The sequence below is a fragment of the Chelon labrosus genome (assembly GCF_963514085.1).
Source record: "Chelon labrosus genome assembly, chromosome: 22".
NCBI classification, from domain to species: Eukaryota; Metazoa; Chordata; class Actinopteri; order Mugiliformes; family Mugilidae; genus Chelon; species Chelon labrosus.
Genome location: NC_140355.1, coordinates 9,988,159 through 10,008,886, shown reverse-complemented (window position 1 = coordinate 10,008,886; position 20,728 = coordinate 9,988,159). Strand labels below are relative to the sequence as shown.

The 20,728-nt window shown below is 42.6% G+C and overlaps 1 protein-coding gene across 1 annotated transcript in view; it reads left to right on the top strand.

Moving 5' to 3' along the window:
* Positions 1–14,452: 14,452 nt before the first annotated feature.
* LOC311507690 (transmembrane protein 132D) overlaps positions 14,453–20,728 on the top strand; it is a 28,738-nt gene continuing 22,462 nt past the window's right edge. The window contains exons 1-2 of the mRNA XM_084572133.1: positions 14,453–14,589; positions 18,019–18,946. Of these exons, the coding sequence (XP_084428259.1) occupies positions 14,520–14,589; positions 18,019–18,946 (998 nt within the window). The 5' untranslated portion in view covers positions 14,453–14,519. The remainder of the gene's footprint in view (positions 14,590–18,018; positions 18,947–20,728) is intronic.

Here is a 20,728-nt window from a genome sequence, read left to right as displayed (position 1 = left end):
AAAAAAAAAAAAAATGTACAATGTGTGCACATGCTGGGCTCTGTATATTGCATCCATACAATCAACTCTGGTCCAGACAGAGAGGATGTGTCTCCAGGGGTATGTGAGCCAGTCTGAGTGTTCTACATGTTCAGTGATGGATATGAATTATGTACAGTGCAGTGCCAAAATCAAGAGCGAGGTCACTTGCAGACACAAAAACATATAACTGTGATGTATTTTAAAATCAAGGGATGGTGAAAAAAAAAAACAGCAACAAAAAAAAAAAAACTAGGATTTTCATGACATGTATTTTTCTCTTTTCTTTATCATGAGGCAAAGTAAACTTTACATTTATTTTAAACAGGGTAGCTGTCAAATCGAAGCATTTGGTTACATTAAAGTTTCCAAAAGGCTTTCCTCTGCAAAAAAACAAAAACAAAAAAAAAACGTGGAAACAGACGCCACACTCCTCTTGGAAAATGTCAAATAGACTACACTGTTATCGAGGCATTCTGTGACGCAATGCTGGCTGCTAACACAAATTCTTTATTCAGTGCAATATCACGGAGAGCTGGTAGCATACAAGGGAGGGAGAGGAGGAGCGTTTCCACTTGCTGGGGGAATTTTCAGATTGGCGACAGGGCATTAACGTCAGAAACACCGGGCGAGTTCAGCTGCCTCAGTGGCCTTTTTTTACGAGAAACAATACGAGCGCGACATTCCTCGTTTGATTACAACCAGGTTTTGCTTTTAACGACGGGGTCGCTTGTGCTTTGTCAAGTCGGAGCAGTGATGTTTGTAGTCTCACGCCGTCAGACTGTCATGAAACGCCTAGTTCAAGACAAAGTTTTGTGTCTATCTTCCTTATTGCACAAAAAGTGGGGTATTCTGTGTGATGATTGCTTTGTGTGCCTGTGTGTGTGTGTGTAAGGCAGTATGTGACGCATTCATTTTTTGCACCTTTCATTCTTCACTTCTGTTTGTTTTTTGTTTGTTTTTTTTTCTGAAGGAGAGGCCATGTAGTTATTGGTCCTGTGATCTAGTGATGTGCTGCTACCTCCATTGCCCGTGCACTGTTAAGTTTGGTTGTCTCATGTTGATATACAGCTGGCGGGACAAGCTGAGGCCTCGTAAAAACTACAAGTCAAAACGTCAAGGTGTGCATTCTCTTCTGTTTTTTTTTTTTTCTACCTGATATCTGTGGAGTGAAATGTTTAACACATTGTTGCACTGCACACCGATCAGACATAACAGTATGATTATTACATTATAATTTGGACCTGGCATTCCTGTGGATTTTACTTAGACATGTACCACCCACCTAGACCAGACCAGGCACCCCAACTCCATAGCAATGACACTCCTTGATGGCAGCAGCCATCCCCAGCAGGATGCAGCCTGACACAGGCACACACACACAAAAACACTTTAGGAACAACTAAAAAAAAAAAAACATGAAGAACAGCACAAGGTGTTGACCTGGCCTCCAAATTCGCTAGATCCCAAACTGATTAAGTATCTGTGAGATGATCCACAGAGGCCCCTCCCTTCAACCCATAGGACCCAAAGGCCCCCACTAACAAGATTCTGTTGCCAGAAACCACAGGGCACCCTCAGAAGGCCCATGTCCATTCTCTGATGAGTCACAACTGTTTTGGAGGCACAAGGGAGACCTACACAATATTAGGAATGTGGTCATAATGTTATGTCTGATCAGTGTACATTGATGCCCTATACAGTATATAAGGACTACACCATACAAAGTTAATTTATTACACAGCTTCAGTTCTTCAAAGGGAATCTGGAACACAACAGATATTCTACTTTATTCCAATAATCTTGAAGGATTTAATTTAAAATAGGGAGATGAAAGTCGGTGTTCAAAGTGTGCAGACTCTAATCGATAATGTTTTTGGTTGCTTTTGTTTGTTGACTCTTATGCAAACGTTTTCAAGTCTACAGAAGTAAGAAATTTACTGGCGTAAACCCACAAAACGAAAGTCTGATTAGATCAGCAGTAGTCACACAGACTGTAATCAGTCTCTGGCTCTTTTAGTGTAAAAAGCTCCAAAAATGACAGAACAGGCTGCGTGGAGAAAACACAACCGAATTGGAATAAAGTGTTGGCCTGATTAGTGAAACTGAAAGTTGACTTCTTTTTTTCAAATTCTTCCAAATTTTTTTTCCACTATTTGTTTTTGGTTAAAACATTTTAATCATCTTCTTCTGCAGCCACTTGCGTGAGCAGAATTTAAAATTCAACTCACAAAACTTTTATTTAGACAACCTAGTTAACTGGAAATTTGCATAGCTTGGAAAGGAACTCAAATTGACAGTGAAAGCCCTGAAATGAGGAGGTTAAAAACCTCAATGGGAAACAGTTTCGGTTTTATTTCTTTTCCATTTTCTCTAACACTTACAGTCTCACAAAACACAAATCAGACGTATTTATGCCTGAACGCAACTAAACTCAAAGTCCTACCTCAGAATTTTTGCTTTTGAGGAGACAAAAGTTGTGTGTTTCAAATCTGCAAGATTACAGGAATAATACTTTAAATATAAAGGGTGAAGTACGAAAAGAAAGTGTCTGCATACTGTACCAACATTGTGTGTGTCGTGGAGATGACTAGAAGTGCTCAAGACCTCGATTACTACCTGGAGGGATAGTACGACTCAAAGCTTTAATAATCTGAAAAATGTCTGTGTCGTTTTAAATGTTCGTTCTATCCTATTTATCTCCAGTTGCCCCTTACGTAATTTTGCACTCGAAAGATGAGTCAGAGAAGAGTTTATTGACTGAAACAGGGTTCCCCTCCTCATTATTTATTAATGTTGTTGATGACATGCAGTGACAAGAGAGGGTGGCTAAAGCTGAATGTAGGAAACGTTTGGTTGGCAGCAGGTTTACATTGAATTCATTTTGCTCCAAAGCTGTTCATGTATAGTTTCTCTATGGTGTTCCAATACCAAATCATTCATTTGTGAATGGGTGTAGTGTCTCTGAAACGCTGTAGCTCTTTTGTACTTGGGTCCATTTGTAGATAATTTCTAAATGTTTCTACTTGATTTTACGACAGCCTTTTTTTTAGTGCACTGAGATTTCCTCTCCCTGTAAAAGACTGCAAGCATTCTCCATAGTGTCCTTTGAAATCAGATGTATTGGTCCGCCGTATGTGCTTGCTTTGTGAATCAAGGTTAAAAAGTGAAAAAAAAAAAAAAAAGAGAAATCGCTGGACAGTATTTACGATGATTAATTATGTGTGGGTGTGCATGTGAAAAAAAAAAATACGACTTTTATATCCGAATTAAATTTGATATTTTTTAGAAAATTGTGGATCATGTTCATTTGTGTGTGATGTGTTTTTACAGAACGGGCAGGTCTGACAAACACAACAAATATTTCAACTGTATGCACAAATGTGGCGGTCCTCTTGGTTTCAAGTTAAAGTTTTTTTGAATATGGGCCCTACTGTCCCATCGTTCTGGTTCTAAATCAGGGGTCTTCAACGTTTTCTAGGCCAAAGACCCCCAAACCGATGGAGAGATACCAGACAAAAAATGTCTAATCAACCAAAACTTTCGCGACCCCCCTGCAGTACCTCTGCGGACCCCCTAGGGGTTGCGGACCCCCTGTTGAAGATCTCTGTACTAAATGATCAATAGAGGCAATCAAACTTCACTCCAGTATTGAGCTAGAAAACTATAACCGACAATATAACTAAATGGGGCATCTGTCCATAGTCCACTGAAAGTATTTATTTTTGACTTTGATGCAACCCTAGCATGTCCCTAGCGTGGTGTAGACTTAGCAATGTCCTTCAGTTTCATTCATCAGAACCATTTTGTTGAAAACAAATTCAGTTTCTCAGTGCTCACTTGTCTTGCATGACTTTGTCGCTGTTACTTTCCTGTCCATCTCTGCATAAAGCCCACTCAGGTGATCTGACTGAACTGGCAGATCTTTGCAGCAGCATGATCAGTTCCCATCGGAGCGGTTCCAGACCAATTTACCACCGCAAAAGATCTGTGGACGGGGTAAGCTAGTCTGGCGTTCAGGCTCGTGCAGGCTTGTATTTTTTTTTATCTTTCAGATAGCAATAACCTGTCCTTTCTGTACTCCAACTCTGCTACTTTACTCCACTCTTCCCCTAGATGTCTCTTCAACTCGCATCCCTCACATTTTCACAGTTGTCTCCCTGTAACAACTCACCTTCACCTTAAGTGAGATTTAATATAATAAATATCTGAGCCTGTCAGCAGCAAAAACAAGCACTTCTAGTCGACTGCGGAAAAACGCCACATTTAATCACGTTGCCTTGACGTTTCATGGTTGACACGGCAGCTTTCTTGGTCAAGATTCACAGATTTGGAACCTTTTATATACACATATTAAACACAAAATGATGGGTAAACAGGTCCAGTGTGTAAAAATGTTTGATTTTTTTTATAATGAAACAACGCGTTTGCGCTCACACCTTTCTGAATGGTTTCATTTAAAAACTAAATCGATGAAGAATATCAGAAGCATAGACACAGCGTCTCATCACCAAGGATTATGGTCCGTGTAGTTAAAAATACTTTAACTGTGGTTGTGTCCTGTTGGGCCAGATTGACAAATATGCTGGACTTATGATGGTCCATCTTTTATTATTATAATAATATAATCACACACAAAACTGGTGCAAATTCAATAAAAATGCATTGAAATTGATATTGGAGGACAGGCATGACATTATGAAAGACTGTAGTGGCCATGCAGATACATCTTCTTATATGTACTTCAGGGTCAATAACTGACAAAAAGTAAAAGCACTTACTCTGGTGGATTATTATAGCTTGCTTCTAACCTCCTGAAGAGTAATACGCGTATCTTTTTTCTCAAATAATGAATGAACCGAGGGACTTGATTGATTATTACTGGCCCTTACTGTAAGCAGGCTCCCGGTTGTAAGGCGAACAAGAAGGCTTTTCAATAGAGGCTGCGCTCTAATGGATCAGGTCAGTGTAATTCAAGGGTGTCACTTGGATGGCAAATACATTAGCACACTCTTTAAGACTCTGCTCTGCCCCAAATTGGGTCAAGCTTTGAGAAGTTTCGGTCCAAGGCTCGGAAAAAGTGTGCACCACCGATCGTTCGTGTCACCCGTTTAGCATTAATCAGGACCTTAGGTTGTAATCAGCGGCAACAAGCGGTTGTTTGGATAGAAAATCTTTGAATGAGCTTTAGAAGATTCCGTTTGATGGTTAACCCTCATTAAAGGATGGCAGAAACACAAAAACAGGATGACGGCGGCACTGAGTTCCTATGTGGAGGCAAAATGAAGTATACTATATTAACTTAGGCACACGTGTTTTTTTAGAGTGTTTCATTTAATAAACTGTGAGCCCAAAACATCCCAATAAATCTCAGCCTGGCTTTCAATGAGGGATTGTAACAACTTTGAAAACCCAGATGCATACTTCCAATAAGACCATACAGGTCATCTGTTTCTACCTATGTTTAGGGAAGGATCTGGGCTTAGTGATAAAATAAAGAACCCACGTCTATCGTCACATTTCTACTGATATATAGGCAGCCATGATATTGCCACTAGAGGGTGCAACGACCCCACAACTACACCGTTCAGGTATGACATTATGACCACCTTCCTAATATTATGTAGGTCTCCCTTGTGCCTCCGAAACAGTGACTCATCAGAGAATGGACATGGGCCTTCTGAGGGTGTCCTGTTGTGTCTTGCAAGAGGATGTTGTTAGTGGGGGCCTTTGGGTCCTATGGGTTGAGGGGAGGGGTCTCTGTGGATCATACCACAGACACTTGATCAGTTTGGGATCTAGTGAATTTGGAGGTCAGGTCAACACCTTGTGCAGTTTTTCATCTTTCATTGAGTTGTTCCTAAACTGTTTTTGTTAGTGTGTCTGTGTCAGGCTGCATCCTGCTGGGGATGGCTGCTGCCATCAAGGAGTGTCATTGCTATAGGGTGGGGGTGTCTGGTCTGGTCTAAGTGGGTGGTATATGTGTAATGCCTGGTCCAAAAGTTTCCCAGCAGAACATTGCATTGTTACAACATCGTCAATGTTATTTACTTCTCCTGTCAGTGGTTTTAATGCTGTGGATGATCGGCGTATAGGTCATTATGAGCTATGTGCTCAAAAGTTGTTTTGTTTTTATGGGAAAACTGTCCTAGCAGTCTAAAAAAACTGAAGTGACTGTCAAAACAGCATGCAGAGGAGACATCTTTTCAATGCAGGAAATAACTGAAGTGCTGTGATTTGAATAACAATAGATGAATCAGGGTTGTCAGTGACTTTGTTGGCTGTCATCTGCGTTGCTTCTCTCTCTGAACAGTTCAGTCTTAATCTGCGCAGAGTCTCAAGGTTTGAGCTAATTGATTAGCTCAATATCAGACGAAACAACCTAACACATGTGATAGCCTATCTATATCTGTTTAACACATTCAACGCATCCCTAATGCACACAGAGTACTCCATGCTTCCTGACTGATATGCTGTCATTTGTGTATTTTTGGATTTGGTTAAATGTGTGTTATTTTGACAGTAACTTCCCTGGTGTTTTGTGTTTTCCTTTATTTCTCTGTACATTGTCTGTTTACCTGCATCCTGGTGTCATCTTTGGGTTTTTTCCTCAGTTGTCTTCTCACTTTTTTTTTAATGCGTCTTGGTTTTGTCTTTTGTAGCAGTTTTATTTGGATATGCCTCCATAAACACTGCAACACTGAGTTTTTACTTCACCACCAGTAAGTTACTCACCCTACCTAATTCTCTCTGAGTCTTGTATTTTGTTCAAGCATGGCCATATTTTCACTTTCTCTCACCCCAGTGTGTTAGGAAAGTGCCTTTCTCCTTTTCGCAGGCTAAGGGAAAACCAAAAGCAAGGCACATTATTTAATAATTAAAAATCCACAGACAACAATAAAAAAATTTTTTTAAAAAACACCAGAAAAAAATATGCATACTTGCATTGTCTTCTATCTTTTCTCATATGTCATACGACGATGCGGGTGCCGGGCTCCTTTCTGTTGTCATGCTGTTACACCACAATCCTCAGGAGGGCAGCAGTGATTTTTAGCAGCACTAACATGTAGGCATGTGTGGACTGTAGTTTACTAATGAGTTACGTTAAATATGCAGTGACAAGCCTGTAGGCCTCAGCAATGTCCTTCATTTGATACAGACGCAAGAATTATAAACATAAATTACACAGGGCTGAAAAGGAGACTTTAGTGGCCTCCTCCATGTATTTTTAGTTTTTTTGTCCCCTCATCTTCACACATGTTTTTTGTTTTTACCATTTGCTTAAACTGAATATCGATTCAAACAGGAAAAGAGCCTCGGAGACCGAAGAGCACGGGGATAAAATACTGCAGTCTCTCACCAGGGATGTGCTGAAACACCCATTCTGTTCTCATTGAGGAGAGAAAAAGAGGAGATTGAATTTGTAAATCAATGAATCTTTGTTTTGGTCCTTCTAATATATTTGCCTTTTCCTGTCCTTCCTCTCCTCTGCCCCCTCCCCCCTTCCTCATCCACCGCCTCCTCCCCCTCCTCGCCCTTATTTTCCCTTCGCTATCCAACAGATCTATATTGAGCTGTAAGTCTCTCGAGTCCCCGAGGGGCCAATGGATGTTTAAAATTCTCGCCAGTTGTAACCTCTCTATCACTCGCTTTCGTCCCGCCTGCCACGGCACCAGAGGTGGGCATGAGGAGACATCCGTCTTCTGCTGGCCTTTCTGAATATTTCACCAAACCTCAAAGAGCCAGTTAAACACTCCGCGTCCGTTTGACCCTGCTGCCCCACAATCACAGCAGGAATCTTCCAGGTAAAATATTTTAATTTGACTTTGATATACAGAGAGACCTTTTGTCGGGCTGGGAGTTAGAGACTTCCTTTGAAGTCTCTTGGCTTGAACAGGTCTCACAACTTCAGTAAGTTCATATAGTGGATGTGCTATAAACGGCGTAACCATATGCTTTCCTTTTATAAGCCACATGTCGTTCACTGTGTTCATCCGGGGCTGAATCAACCGTCATGGGGACTCCGGGGCATGAGGCACCCACGGGGCCCAATTTCCCCCCCCCCTTTCTTTCACTGTGTGCGCATGTGTGCAGGGACTTATACTATATTCTCTTATCTCTAGCCACTGACTACACTCAAGTTAATTAAGCACATGTGACTGCACTGAACATCAAACACATTTCACAAATGGTGTACCATTACATGTTCATATTCAAGTACAGTGATGGAAAAGGCTCAATAAGGAGAGATTGTTTGGAAGTAAAGAGCAAAATCTATTGATTTAACGGGGAAAATAAATATTTTTAGACTCCATTAAGAAGTAACATCGCAGAGAAGGGCCCCAGATGAAGGTACTGGAAAAGAGCCCCTCCAGAGTCTAGATTCTGGTGGTGGTGGTGGATTAGATTGGCTGGTTGTCAAGTGGCCATGGGCAGCCAGGATGAGGTGGAAGTCTGTACGACAGACGGACAGTCTGAAAGGCAGAGTGACTCATTGGCTCAGAGAACATGGGCTAACTGATCACTGAGCTAGAGAAATTTAGAAAGAGGCGCATTCGACAGTATGGGGAAGTGAAAGTAATGGCCTCATTACTCTGAGCTTTCACTTTTACTTTAATAAGCAGTATAAAAAAAAGACTCAATTCTAAGTAAAAGTCCTAAATTTTTCCACAAGACTCATTAGATTATTAATACTCAAGCATCGTTGTGTAAGCAGCATGCCACTCTTGCAGCTGCTGGAGGGGAAGCTACAGTTTTGCAGGAGCAGCTGTGGCTCAGTAGGTAGAGCAGGGCTAGAGGTCTTATCCCTGGGACACGTCCCACATGCCGAAGTGTCCTTGAGCAAGACACTGAACGCCGAGCGTGAATGTGGGCGTGCTTCTGTGAAAGAATGTATAGTATGTATAGACACAGTTAGAGGGGCAAAAAACACTATTTAGTGGAACTGCTGACCTGACGACACCCTGATATTTGACAAACTGTCGTTGCGTCAATTTCAGAACATTTTCTATAATCCTCTTTGGTTTTCCTTGCGTTTTCCTGTTTTTTACTGTGAAAGTTTCTTCCTTGATCTAACCTGTCTTCCTTTACTTCCTGTCAATGTTTTTCCTCCATTGATGATAGAATGGGTTTCTCCTTGTGTGCTCCTCCCTCAGTAGTCTCACCTGTGCTTCATAAGACTCAGTGTGTATGTGTGTGTATATAGTCCTGCCTTTCCCCTTCTCCCATTGTCCTTTGTCCGTTCATTAACCTGTTTTCTTGCTGTGGATTTTCCTGTTCATATTTCCTCGTGTTTCGGCTCAGTTCCCCATGGTTCCTTGCTTTCAGAGTTTTCTTCTTTTTGGTTTTCTAATTTTTGGTCGGATTAACCCGCCACACTCTGCCGAGCCTGTTTGTTACCTTCGCTGCAAGTCCTCATTAAACTTAACATTATTATTTCATCCAGTCCTTGGGTCCTTGTGTGCGTGTCCTACCTACTTGCTGCATGTGTGGCAGGAGCCAAAAAGTTTGAGAAACCACTGGTTAAGTCTTTAACTATGTGTATTTTAAAAGCTTGTCATATCATCACTTGTCTTTAATGTCACGAAAGCTGTAATATGTAGTGGAATATACACTGATCAGGCATAACATTGTGACCACCTTCTTAATATTGTGTAGGTCTCCCTTGTGCCTCCAAAACAGTTGTAACTCATCAGAGAATGGACATGGGCCTTCTGAGGGTGTCCTGTGATGTCTGGCAACAGAATATTGTTAGTTGGGTTCTGTAGGTCCTATGGGTTGAGGGGAAGGGCCTCTGTGGATCATCCCACAGATACTTGATCAGTGTGGGATCTAGTGAATTTGGAGGCATCCTGCTGGGGATAGCTGCTGCCATCAAGGAGTGTCATTGCTATGGGGTGGGGGTGCCTGGTCTGGTCTGGGTGGGCGGTACATGTTTAAGTAACATCCACACGAATGCCAGGTCCCAGCAGAACATTGTATTGTCATAAGATGACTGATGTGTTATTTCCTTCACCTGTCAGTGGTTTTAATGTTGTGGCTGATTGGTGTATAATGGAAATACACAAATACCAAAAATCTGAAATGAATTGTTTACAGGTTTGACACTTCTGATTTTGGTTCCTCCACAAGACACAGCAGCTCAAGGTTAAGTAAAAATGCATGAGCTCCCCCAAGGCCCCTTGAGTGTTGCATATGTAATTACATATGATTAATCAAATTACTGCAAACTAATTGCCACACCCTGACCCCAGAGGTTTTGGGGCCCTGAGGCATCCTGCCCTCTTAGCCAGAAGTAATCCATGCTCGCATAGCTATGGTTAAATGTCACTGAGGAGGCATGTTTAGTGATATAAACATTAATTTATTTCATGATAAAGTATGGATGCTGTGATTGAACTCAGTTTTGTACATGAAGTTTTACTCTTTTCAGCCTAGGTGAGAGAAATTCTTAATAACTAAGCTCGATCATGGTGAAGAGTGCAACTGCGCATCCGTTCACCCTCTCCAATATTAATGCGTTTCCCAGCAGGTGGTTGGAGGAAACCCTTCTACTTGTCCAACACACAGCGCTCTGAGGGGAGTGGTGGGCGGACATACCACCTGGCTGGTAACTTACTGGAGGCATCCCGCAGAGGGTGAAAACTGATGTTCGGGGTAGTCACGCTCCAGAAAGAGCATTCATTCGTCATCAGCACAAGAGCGTGGGCCGACATCAGTGAAGGGAAGCAGCCAGGCCGGCCTCGCCTCTGTGATTCACGTTTTGCTCGAGTGGGAGACTTGGACAGACTTGGCTGAAGAGCGCTCAGAGAACCAGCCAGACGAGTGTTGAAAAGATTAGCTTCTCTCTGGCCGGCCATAGTGCTAAGTGTTATTACACAGGTGTAACGACAGCTTTATGTTCAAACGGCCAGACCTCCAGCACTCCCTTGAGATCAGAGCAGAGAACACAAAAGCAGTTTGCAATGATTTCCACTCAGGGAGTGTCATAAATGCTTATGGCTGCGACTGACTTGCGTGTTTTGATGTTATTAATCTACTCGTGCGATCATTGCCATTTGGATGCGGCGTCAACAGGACGAAACTGAGCTGAGCCGATCTCGTGTTTGATGGATTGACAGAAAATAATTTGATCACCATTTAGCTGATGGGGGAATAATAAGAGGTATTAAGGAATTATTAAGATGGAACATCGCTGCAGTTCACTATCCATCACTGAGCTGGATTACTGTCAGGAAAGGTTAATCGGTCAACTCATCGTACGGTGACCTCAGTGAGCACCAAGGAGTCACAAGCTGGTCACAGTTCATCAGCAGGTTACTGTACGTGGTGACAGGTCGACTCAGACAGATCCTGCCCCAGTTCAGTACATTGCTGTGTCAAGTAATTTCCTTGACCACTGTTGCAAGGAATTGTTTTTAGCACCTTTCATACGTCTTTATCATTGTTTTATTTAGTTTTCACCGGACGAATCTTTGCAAGTGTAACTTCCGGCTTGAATAATAATGTAGTACACGCACCTCTTGTCTGCATGTACTCATAGGCAATTGTGGGTTATATAATTATAGTTATATAATTCTTAAAAAAATCGAGCTGGATGAAAATTTTTGACGATTTATTCAGTGGTCCATGGCTATACTGGTGATACACTGAACAGCTGCAACATTAAAACCACTGACAGGAGAACTAATACACATTGACCGTCTTGTGACAATGCAATGTTCTGCTGGGAAACTTTTGGACCTGGCATTCATGTGGATGTTATTTAAGCATGCACCACCCACCTAGGCCAGACCAGGCACCCCAACCCCATAGCAATGACACTCCTTGATGGGAGCAGCCATCCCCAGCCATCCCCCTGACACAGGCACACACACAAATATGGCTTAGGAACAACTCAAAAAACATGAAGAACAGCACAAGGTGTTGACCTGGCCTCCAATTCAGTAGATCCCAAACTGATCAAGTATCTGTGGGATGCACTGGAATCAGCCTGATCCACAGAGGTGCCTCCCTTCAACCCATAGGACCCAAAGGCCCCCACTAACAACATCCTGTTGTCAGACACCACAGGACACCCTCAGAAGACCCATGTCCATTCTCTGATGAGTCACAACTGTTTTGGAGGCACAAAAAGGAGGAGAGCTACACAACATTTGGAAGGTGGTCATAACGTTATGCCTCATCGTTGTATATGACAATGAAAAACCCTGAAGCTGATAAGCTGTGTTACTACCTCTTTTTGTAACCATAAAACTGGTTTGAAATGCAGATTCAAGCTTATGTATCATCATCTAGTTTTGCAATAAACAGATGCTAACATGCTCACACTCACGATGCAGAAGTGGTGATGTTTAGCAGGTATGACCTTTACCAACTTTATTTAGCGTGTTAGCATGCAAACAATTAGCACTGAACACAGTGCCAGCCCACGTTAAAAAAAAAGAGCTAATAATCCTGACTCTGAATGGGCTCTGGCACTGAAGTACTTTATCCTGTTTATCTGCTTCAACGGCTCAATGGGGCAGAGCTCCCCATTTAAAGGGACATTTAATATATAATTGCAGGGATTAGGCTCTTGACCCGAGTTGCCCCTCACCAAATGACCTCCAAACACCTTTGAGCCACCTGGCAGCGGCTTCCACACATGGCGGCTCCCGCCACCTCGCCGTCATCTCTAATGGCCCCAGCGGCAGGCTGCACGTCTGGAACGACAACAGCGGCCGAGATCTGGAGAGGTTCCCGGGCTCAACAGTCAGCAGCCTCAGCTTTAATAATCACACCCAGCCAAAAACGCAGACAAACTGCTCAAATTAAAACTGGCTTTAAAGTGCACGATAAGTAATATCCCATCGCTGTGAATATTACCACAGTGTGTACAGTAAAATCAAGTTAATCTCCTGAGATAATACAGGCGGTTAGGTGTCCAAACTTTTATTGGCATTTAAAAGTCCTCAACAGCTCTCCTAGGCACATATTTATTTTAATCGGCCTCTGCTGTCAAGAGGGAAACTGTTTATTCATCAGTGATGCCTGCATGCTTAATTCTGTCACCCTGGCACCGGTGCCACCGTACAATAAAACAGGCACTGGGGCATTGAGTGCAATTGGTTTAGTTGACACATCATGTCAGTGCTTGTTTCAGAAAGCAAGCATTTAGGGGGATGTCGGCAAGAAGGAGAGGAAAAGAAAAGTCTGACCAAGCTCATTAAACCCAGGTGTCCTTTACCATAAATCTGATGCCGGCGCTTAACGTCTCCGCACAGAACCAGAGAGGCTGGAGTCTTAAACTCCGTCACCCCTGGCTTGCTCCCGGACACCAAAATGCTCCCGTTATCAGCTCCCTGGTTGTAGGACACACACTGCGACGAGACACCGAGCTATTTTTTAAGCCCGGGCTCCTTACAAAGAGCGTATGGGATTTTAGGTCAAGGCAGATGAAGTGATACACGTAAAAAAAGGAAAAAAAATACAGAGTGTTGAGATATTAAGTGTGGCCTGAGGGCGGCACAGAAAAAGAAATCTAATTTATTTTACTGTGGGCCTGCTCGCCTCAAATATGTAAATACTGCAGCAGCTCATATTGAACAACAATAATGCATTTTAGCTGGACTCTGCAAGATCAGAGTGCTTGCTGATGCTCTGCACCAAGTGCCAAATGTATATATGCGCTGTGACACCACAAGGCTTTAGTGGCTGCATCCATCTGCTCCATCCAAGGCACCGAGTATAAGATCCCGTGAGAGGCAGTGGACTGAGAATATACAGTAAAATAGCTGACAGCTGGAAAAAACATGCACTGAACTTTCTTTCTTCTTTTTCTTTTTCCTCTCAAAACCTGAGTCATGTCACCATATACAGGAAGGCCATGATGTGAGGAATTTAATATAGTGAAATACATAAAATAGGACACGATCCCGCTTTGTATTCTTATTTAAAGGTGAGTTTTAGTGGTGATTAGGTGATAAAAGTCGACCTTTAGCTAATACGCATACGCAGTTTGTCAAAGCAACATTAAAACGCGTCTCGGGGAAACCATGATCCCTCGTGTGCATTTAATTTGCTCTCGGCTCTCCCCCTACCGGCGATTAAACCCACGTGGGTCTGCTTAATCTGACCGACGGCACATGTTGATTTCTATCATGGGAAGAGTCGTGTCTGTTGCTGTCCTGCCGCGTCAGCCAGAGCCGTATGCCAGGAGGAAACAAGAATAACATCCCCTTCATCCTTTAGAGGAGATGGGACGCCACATCTAAAACTATCCCAGGTGCAAAGAGACGCAGATTTTCGTAGATAAGGAAGTGAACCAATTTTTTAAAAAAAATTATTTTTCACCTGATCCTCTACAGTCAGAAGGAAAAAAGTTAACCGGACGCCAGGCGATGTAATGATCTGTTTTCCGGCGCTTTCTTTCAGCCGTGTGCATTCAGTCACCAAAGCTTACCTCGGTGCGCACTGGAGCGCAGAGCAGTGACTGGCCAGAGCCTGCAACTTCCACTAAAATGATGCTCAACTTTCCCCTCCGTCCATTGCTTCCAGTTGTTGCAGTGGCAATTCTGACAGCTGTCAAAGGTGAGCTTCATGAATATCTGCTTTTATTTAGTCCTCGCTTTGAAGAGGGGTAATTTGCGTCCAAATGGAAAGCTTTACAGCTGAGTTGGCAGAATCTGGGGGCTTCAGCTGTGTTTACAAAATGAAATTGTACGTACTGTGTAGTGCGATCTCCTATATGCTTTAGTGGTGTAAACACACACCAGCACTAACTGCATATTGCTTTATCACCCTCTGTGTTATCCTGGCGTTATTTTACATGCACAGTATTGCTGTGCACTGCTGTTTCCATCACTAATTTACCAGCACAAACTTTAAGGAGGCCAACTGAAAGACTGTGCAGCTATCCGGGCTTTAAAAATAAAATAAAATTAGCAAATGCTCACGCTCTGTTGCTGAAAAAATCTATTATTCATGATGTGTTTATTTAAAAATATAGTGTTTCATTTGCCTGATTTTCTTAGGGTTTTGTGGCTCCTGCCCGTGGTCTCAATCCATTTTGTTATCCCTCTGCCTAAATGAAAGTGACAGCACGCTCCCGGTGTGCATCAGGAAGCTTCATCTGTGGGATTAAAGAGGCCTGAAGCTGAGGTTGCACAGCTGTTCCTCTGGTTGTTTAAAGATAACCTGCACAGGGAGCTATGGAGCAGCCTGCCTGTCCGCGATACCGATATCATGCCAAAGACTACTCTCTGACATTGCCCGGGCTTGTATCTACACATGATATCTGCGGTGTGTGTTCGTGCGAGCTTTTCATCACACACGTTTGTGACTGCTGCATTTCTGCGAGGGCAGGACTCAGCTGTGTTCTCAGCGCTCTTGATGGGGTTCAGCCTTTGATATTTTCTCTGCTTGAGAGCCGTGAATATGCATGGCGCCCCTATCTTAAAGTCCAGTCACAGATGGGCCTGCTAAACTGTCAGCCAGAGTGTGAACTGCCATTCAAACGCGTCTGATGGTTAGTTTTTCTTGTAAGGTCACTGGTTAAGATACTTCAGGGACTCCAGCCAGGGCTCAGCAAAGTAATGTTGGCCTGATAGATTATACAGTCTCCGACAAATTAGTTATTGATGTATTTTTCCTTATTTCATGAACAGCCTACAGTGTATATGCACTTTAGAATATCGTTGTATTTAAACAAGATGGATTTAACAACCTTCATGCAGCACAAGCCGGTCTGTTACATAAACTCTTTGACAGTCAAAGATCCCATTTTTATATAAAAACTCAAACTATTCGAACATATCTCTCATGGTTTCTTTTTTCATTTTGGACTAGAATATTGATGATAAAATAAACCGAACCGCTCTGAAACTAGAGAGCACAAACGTCTGCCAACAAAGGATAATTCTTAAACCGAAAGCCAATATTTATAAAATTTTTCAGATAAACTGCTGTATAAACAGTCGTAGGATTTGGAATCAAATGTTTTTGTCACCGTGTTGGTTCCTAGTTATCCAGTAATTGGAAATCTGAGCTCTGGATCGTCACCAAAGTCTAATTAGTTGAGAGCCTATTTGTGCACCAAATGTAATAGAAATGTGTTAAGGGATTTTAAAAGGTCTGTTCACAGAGAAACTTCAGTAACAACAGTGATAATATGGTTTCTCTGATGGAGAAATAAGAGTACGATGAAAAGGCCCAGGGCTGTCTCTTATACTACTTTTTACGCTACGAATGTTTGGCAGTAATCGACAGCAAATATCCGACTAATTGGTGCTGGGGGACATCCAATACGGCTGAGATGCAATTAGTTAATTGTGACATAGTATATATATTATGCAGCACATCTGAGCCAGGGTTTATTTATACTTAATAAATACACGTTGAAAGCAGTTCATACGTTTAAATTCAGAATATAGAGAAGTTACCATTTTGATGGCATCTCATGTGGTCTCCGTCCCATACTTTATTTTAAGTCTTGTTGAGCTGAAGCTTAAAAAGTTGTTGCAAATCCAATATCTGTCACAAACATAAGTAAAGCTAAGTTTGCTAGCTGCTGGTCCTTTTTTTTTACACCATCAAACAACAAAACAGCCTGGTACTTACAGCCTTCAGGTGACTTTTCATGCATGTTGTGCCACCGTGTTCGGGTTGGTTTCAAATTGCATATTCAGCGCACTGTCTTCGTGCTGTCATCCCTCAGTTTAAAGTCTTCCCACACAGCTGAGGTCTTCAGCATCCCTTCCCTTTGACAACAAAGTGAACTGAAGCGGCACAGGATTACAGTACGTTCACTGCTCCGCTGTGAGTGAGAGGGATGTCGACCTGAAATTGAATACCTAGTCAAATAGTCATGTCCAGGTTTATATCAGCGAATTGCAAATAGACACTCACATGGAACTGAATTATCACAGTATTTTGTTTCATTTTGCCTCTGATTTGCCTTGAATCAACAGATATCATGAAGAAATCAAGAGTGCCAGCTAATATCTGCGTTGCTTTCATGTGAAATTCCTTCCTCACACCATCAGTCTGATCTCTGGAATCTCTAAGACATATTTTTGAATGTTTAATATCGACATCTGCACGGGTTTTCCTTTGCATTTATGCCTAGATCTTATTCGCATATGGATGTATTCGTGGAATGTGTTCTGAAGATAGGGGAAGGAGCGTCCTTCAGGGAAAAGGAGGTTTTGCTTTGGTAAAGCTGTTGCCTTCAGAGAAGTTATTTTTGTAAGGTGAGGGGAAGACATATTCACACATTAATTCTGGAGCACTTCAACACGGAGAGTGGCAAATTACCAAGTGTCTTTGGCAGCAAAAGTGGGATCTTTCACATGCCGCATCCTGTTGGGATAACAGTAATCCCACGGAAGTTAGAGCAAAACTTGGATGTTTTGCCTTTTCTTTTATTACTTTGCATAGGCCTACTGTAGTAGTTGGAGGACTGAGAATAGATTTTATGTCGAAGGACAGAGATTTTAGATGCAGAAAATACCCCTTAAGCAGCATTTGCATAATATTTATCTATTTTTGGTGCTAGAAATTACATTGATATCTGTATTTCCTTTGCTCTTGAATACAGAGGTTGCAATGTGAGCAAAAATGAATAAAACAAATCGTTATTAATCAATAAAATCTGACAAAGAAATCTGGTGTGGAACTGTGAAGACCAGGAATTACATTGTGACCACATTTGTTTTATCAAATCATTGTCTTTAACCTAAGTCTCGCTGTCCTTGGTTCCCCAAGACCTCCGACTGCCCTTATCCGCTGACCTCGACTCAATCCTTTTGGCGCTCAATTTAACCCCCTGTGACCAATCCTTTGCCTTGTCTCTCCAGCCATGACCCCCTTTTCAACCCTTCCATCCTCCTGTCATCCTCACCAAAGGTTGGCAGTAGCTGACTTTGTAAGTGACCGCTGTGCGTTTTATAATCACTGATTTACACTGAAATTTTAGGTTAGAGCAGTGATATTTCTCTTTGTTACATTCTCCCCTTCCAGTTGCCGACAGCCAGAAAGTTGCTGAAGATGCTGGGGCATCCTCCACCCCTTCTCCAGTTTATCCAACCATCAACTTTCAGGTCCTCAATCTGGACCATGTGTTTCTGAGACAGGACAGTTCAGAGCCGTCCGGGAACTCGAGCCAGAAAACTCACACTCAGACTTTTCTCATCACTGGATCAGGTGCCGGACTCCTAAAACCAGTCGTCAATGCTTCATATGGCCCCCTGTCTGTAGATGCCTCTATTTCTCCAGACATGCTCCTCAGTGGACGTAAGATCCTGCCAGCCATTTTGGTCCGCCAGGTTCGTTCCTCTTCCCCCGTCGTCAAGATTCTCTTCCACATGCCCACTGAGAGTAATATCACTGTCGGGCAAGAATCAATGCGGCTCAGAGGAGACAATGGAAGGAAAAATGGTGGAGCGAAGACCAAGGACGGCGCTCACTGTGTGACGGCTTACGCCTTCTGGGAGACGAGGGAAGTCCGCGGAGCTTGCCTGGTGTCTCCGGGGGGATTCTGTGTGGCACAGCTTAAGCCGGAACCCACCTGGTTCAGCTCATCCAGCAGATCTGGAAGCTCCAGCAGGGAAGCAGAAATAAATGAAGGAATCAAGGGAATTCAGGGGAATGTTGTGGAGGTCTACTTCCAGAGTCGGCGGGACCAGACGGGCCAGTGCACCCCTCAGGATAGCCTGCAACGAGTAGGAGTGGGAAGAAGGAAAGACTCTGGGGGATCAGGGACACCAATGAGGAGGATAGGAAGTGTCACTCTGCTGAGAACTTCACCAGGGAACCCGACATTCCTTCGGCTGAGGCTTGGAGGTGCTGTGGTGGTCCAGACTTCTTCTAAGTTCCTGAGGACAACTGACGTGGCAACTTTCTACATCTTTCTGGCTAGTACATCTACCTTGGAAAGCTTCACACTTAGGTAAGTGATGTACAGTATTCTTTGTTTTAATTGTAGCTGTAGTGGATGTGCCAAACAGTTTCTTAGCCATCAGTGGTGACTTCTATTGGCAATGACAGCAGGCCCAAATGCAAGAAATAGTCCGGCACGTTGCCCCCATTAAATCGTTAAATAACTTGGCAGTACACATTAGATTTAGTATGGATTAAACAAATGTAACGTGTTGAGATTTGAGCCAGTATAGATGTTTCCCCATCTTTCCAGTCTTTAAGCTGATCTGAGGCTCACTGTACTTGAAAGTGGTATAAATCTTCTCATCTGACTATAAGCTTATTCCCCAAACGTCTATTCCTTTTGTGGGAACCAACACAACATGCAAGGCAGCTTTTTATGTGTCAGTGTTGTAGTTCTTGGTCGTTTATCAGTATTTTTAAACACTTTCTTATGCTGCGAATGCCGTCCTATTTTCTAAGACTGAATTTGAACTCTGGTAGTGATACATTGTTTGTGGCCTTTGTGGCAGTCCCAGCGTCCAAGTCAAATCACTAATGATTCAAGATACTGTGGATCTGGGTCAAGTCTCAAATCTGTCATTACACTTCTGAAGTCACGTTTCAGTTCCTTGTGGAGAAATGCTGAACAAGCTAATTGCAAGTTGAGATCGCAGTCTTCAGGGTTGCCGAGTGCTGACAACATGACATTTACACATTTCTCATTAGAGGCGGCATTAATAGTTCTTTTACACAGCCGAGACTAATGTAGAGGCCTTCAAATTACATATTCAGCATGTGGCCACAGAAAGTCTGCCCGGATATTTTAAGAATACCTTAAAGTATCTTTCCCTCAAACCGAAACATTGTAAGCATTCAAATGTTGCTGAGCGTGCTGAGGAGAGAGTTTAGGAGGAATTACATGGAAATTAATAGTCCCTGAAACATGCAAAGCATAAAAAGACGCAGAAACCAAGTTGAATCATGAGGATATACAGTATATTTGAGCATATTCATGAAGGATAAGCTCCATGCATTTAAACTGTTACTTAAGGCACTGGAATACTGATGGGGCTGGCCATCAAGGCCATGCAGTAAAATGCTTGAGCGACGACATTACTTGTGTTGTCTGCCAGTTTCACTGGCTTCATAAATTACTGACATGTTATATCCTGTCTACTTCAACCTCTCAGTTAGTGGGGGAGTTATGAAGAGCACTCTTCCATAAACAGGGAAATAATTGGCAAATGATTCACTGGTTTTCATATCTCAACATCCCACTAACACTCCAACAAGGTTCTCTGGTTATTTGACTTCATAAATAATGCATCTGTTTAATGGAGCAGGAAAACAAATAACTAACATCTTCCTAACTCCTTAGGGTAAAAGTGAATTTAATATAAAAGCAGCCCCGTCACAGAGAAACACAGGCTTCTGTTTCAAACTTTCTCTTTGCTGCCTTTTGATCCACATCACTGGTTGGAGTAAAACTGTTTTCAGATCAGTCATATGTAAATCCTTTGCAGTGAGGTTTGTGTTTCCAGTCTTTACTCTGCTTAATGGTTTTTGTTTGAAACGCAAGACGAATTTCTCTCTAATCCCATGATTTAGTGATATCATGCAGCAAACATACAAGCCCCGCAGTAATCTGCTGCAGGATGCAGGCGCATGGAGAGAAATGTTAAGATGTGTGTGTTAATCCATAGTGCGAACATTTCAACCTGCGGCTGTGTTTGAGGCGCTCCCGGTGCTCCTCTCAGATATCAGACTTTCTGTCCACAAAACACAAAACATGCCTTAACACACACATGCA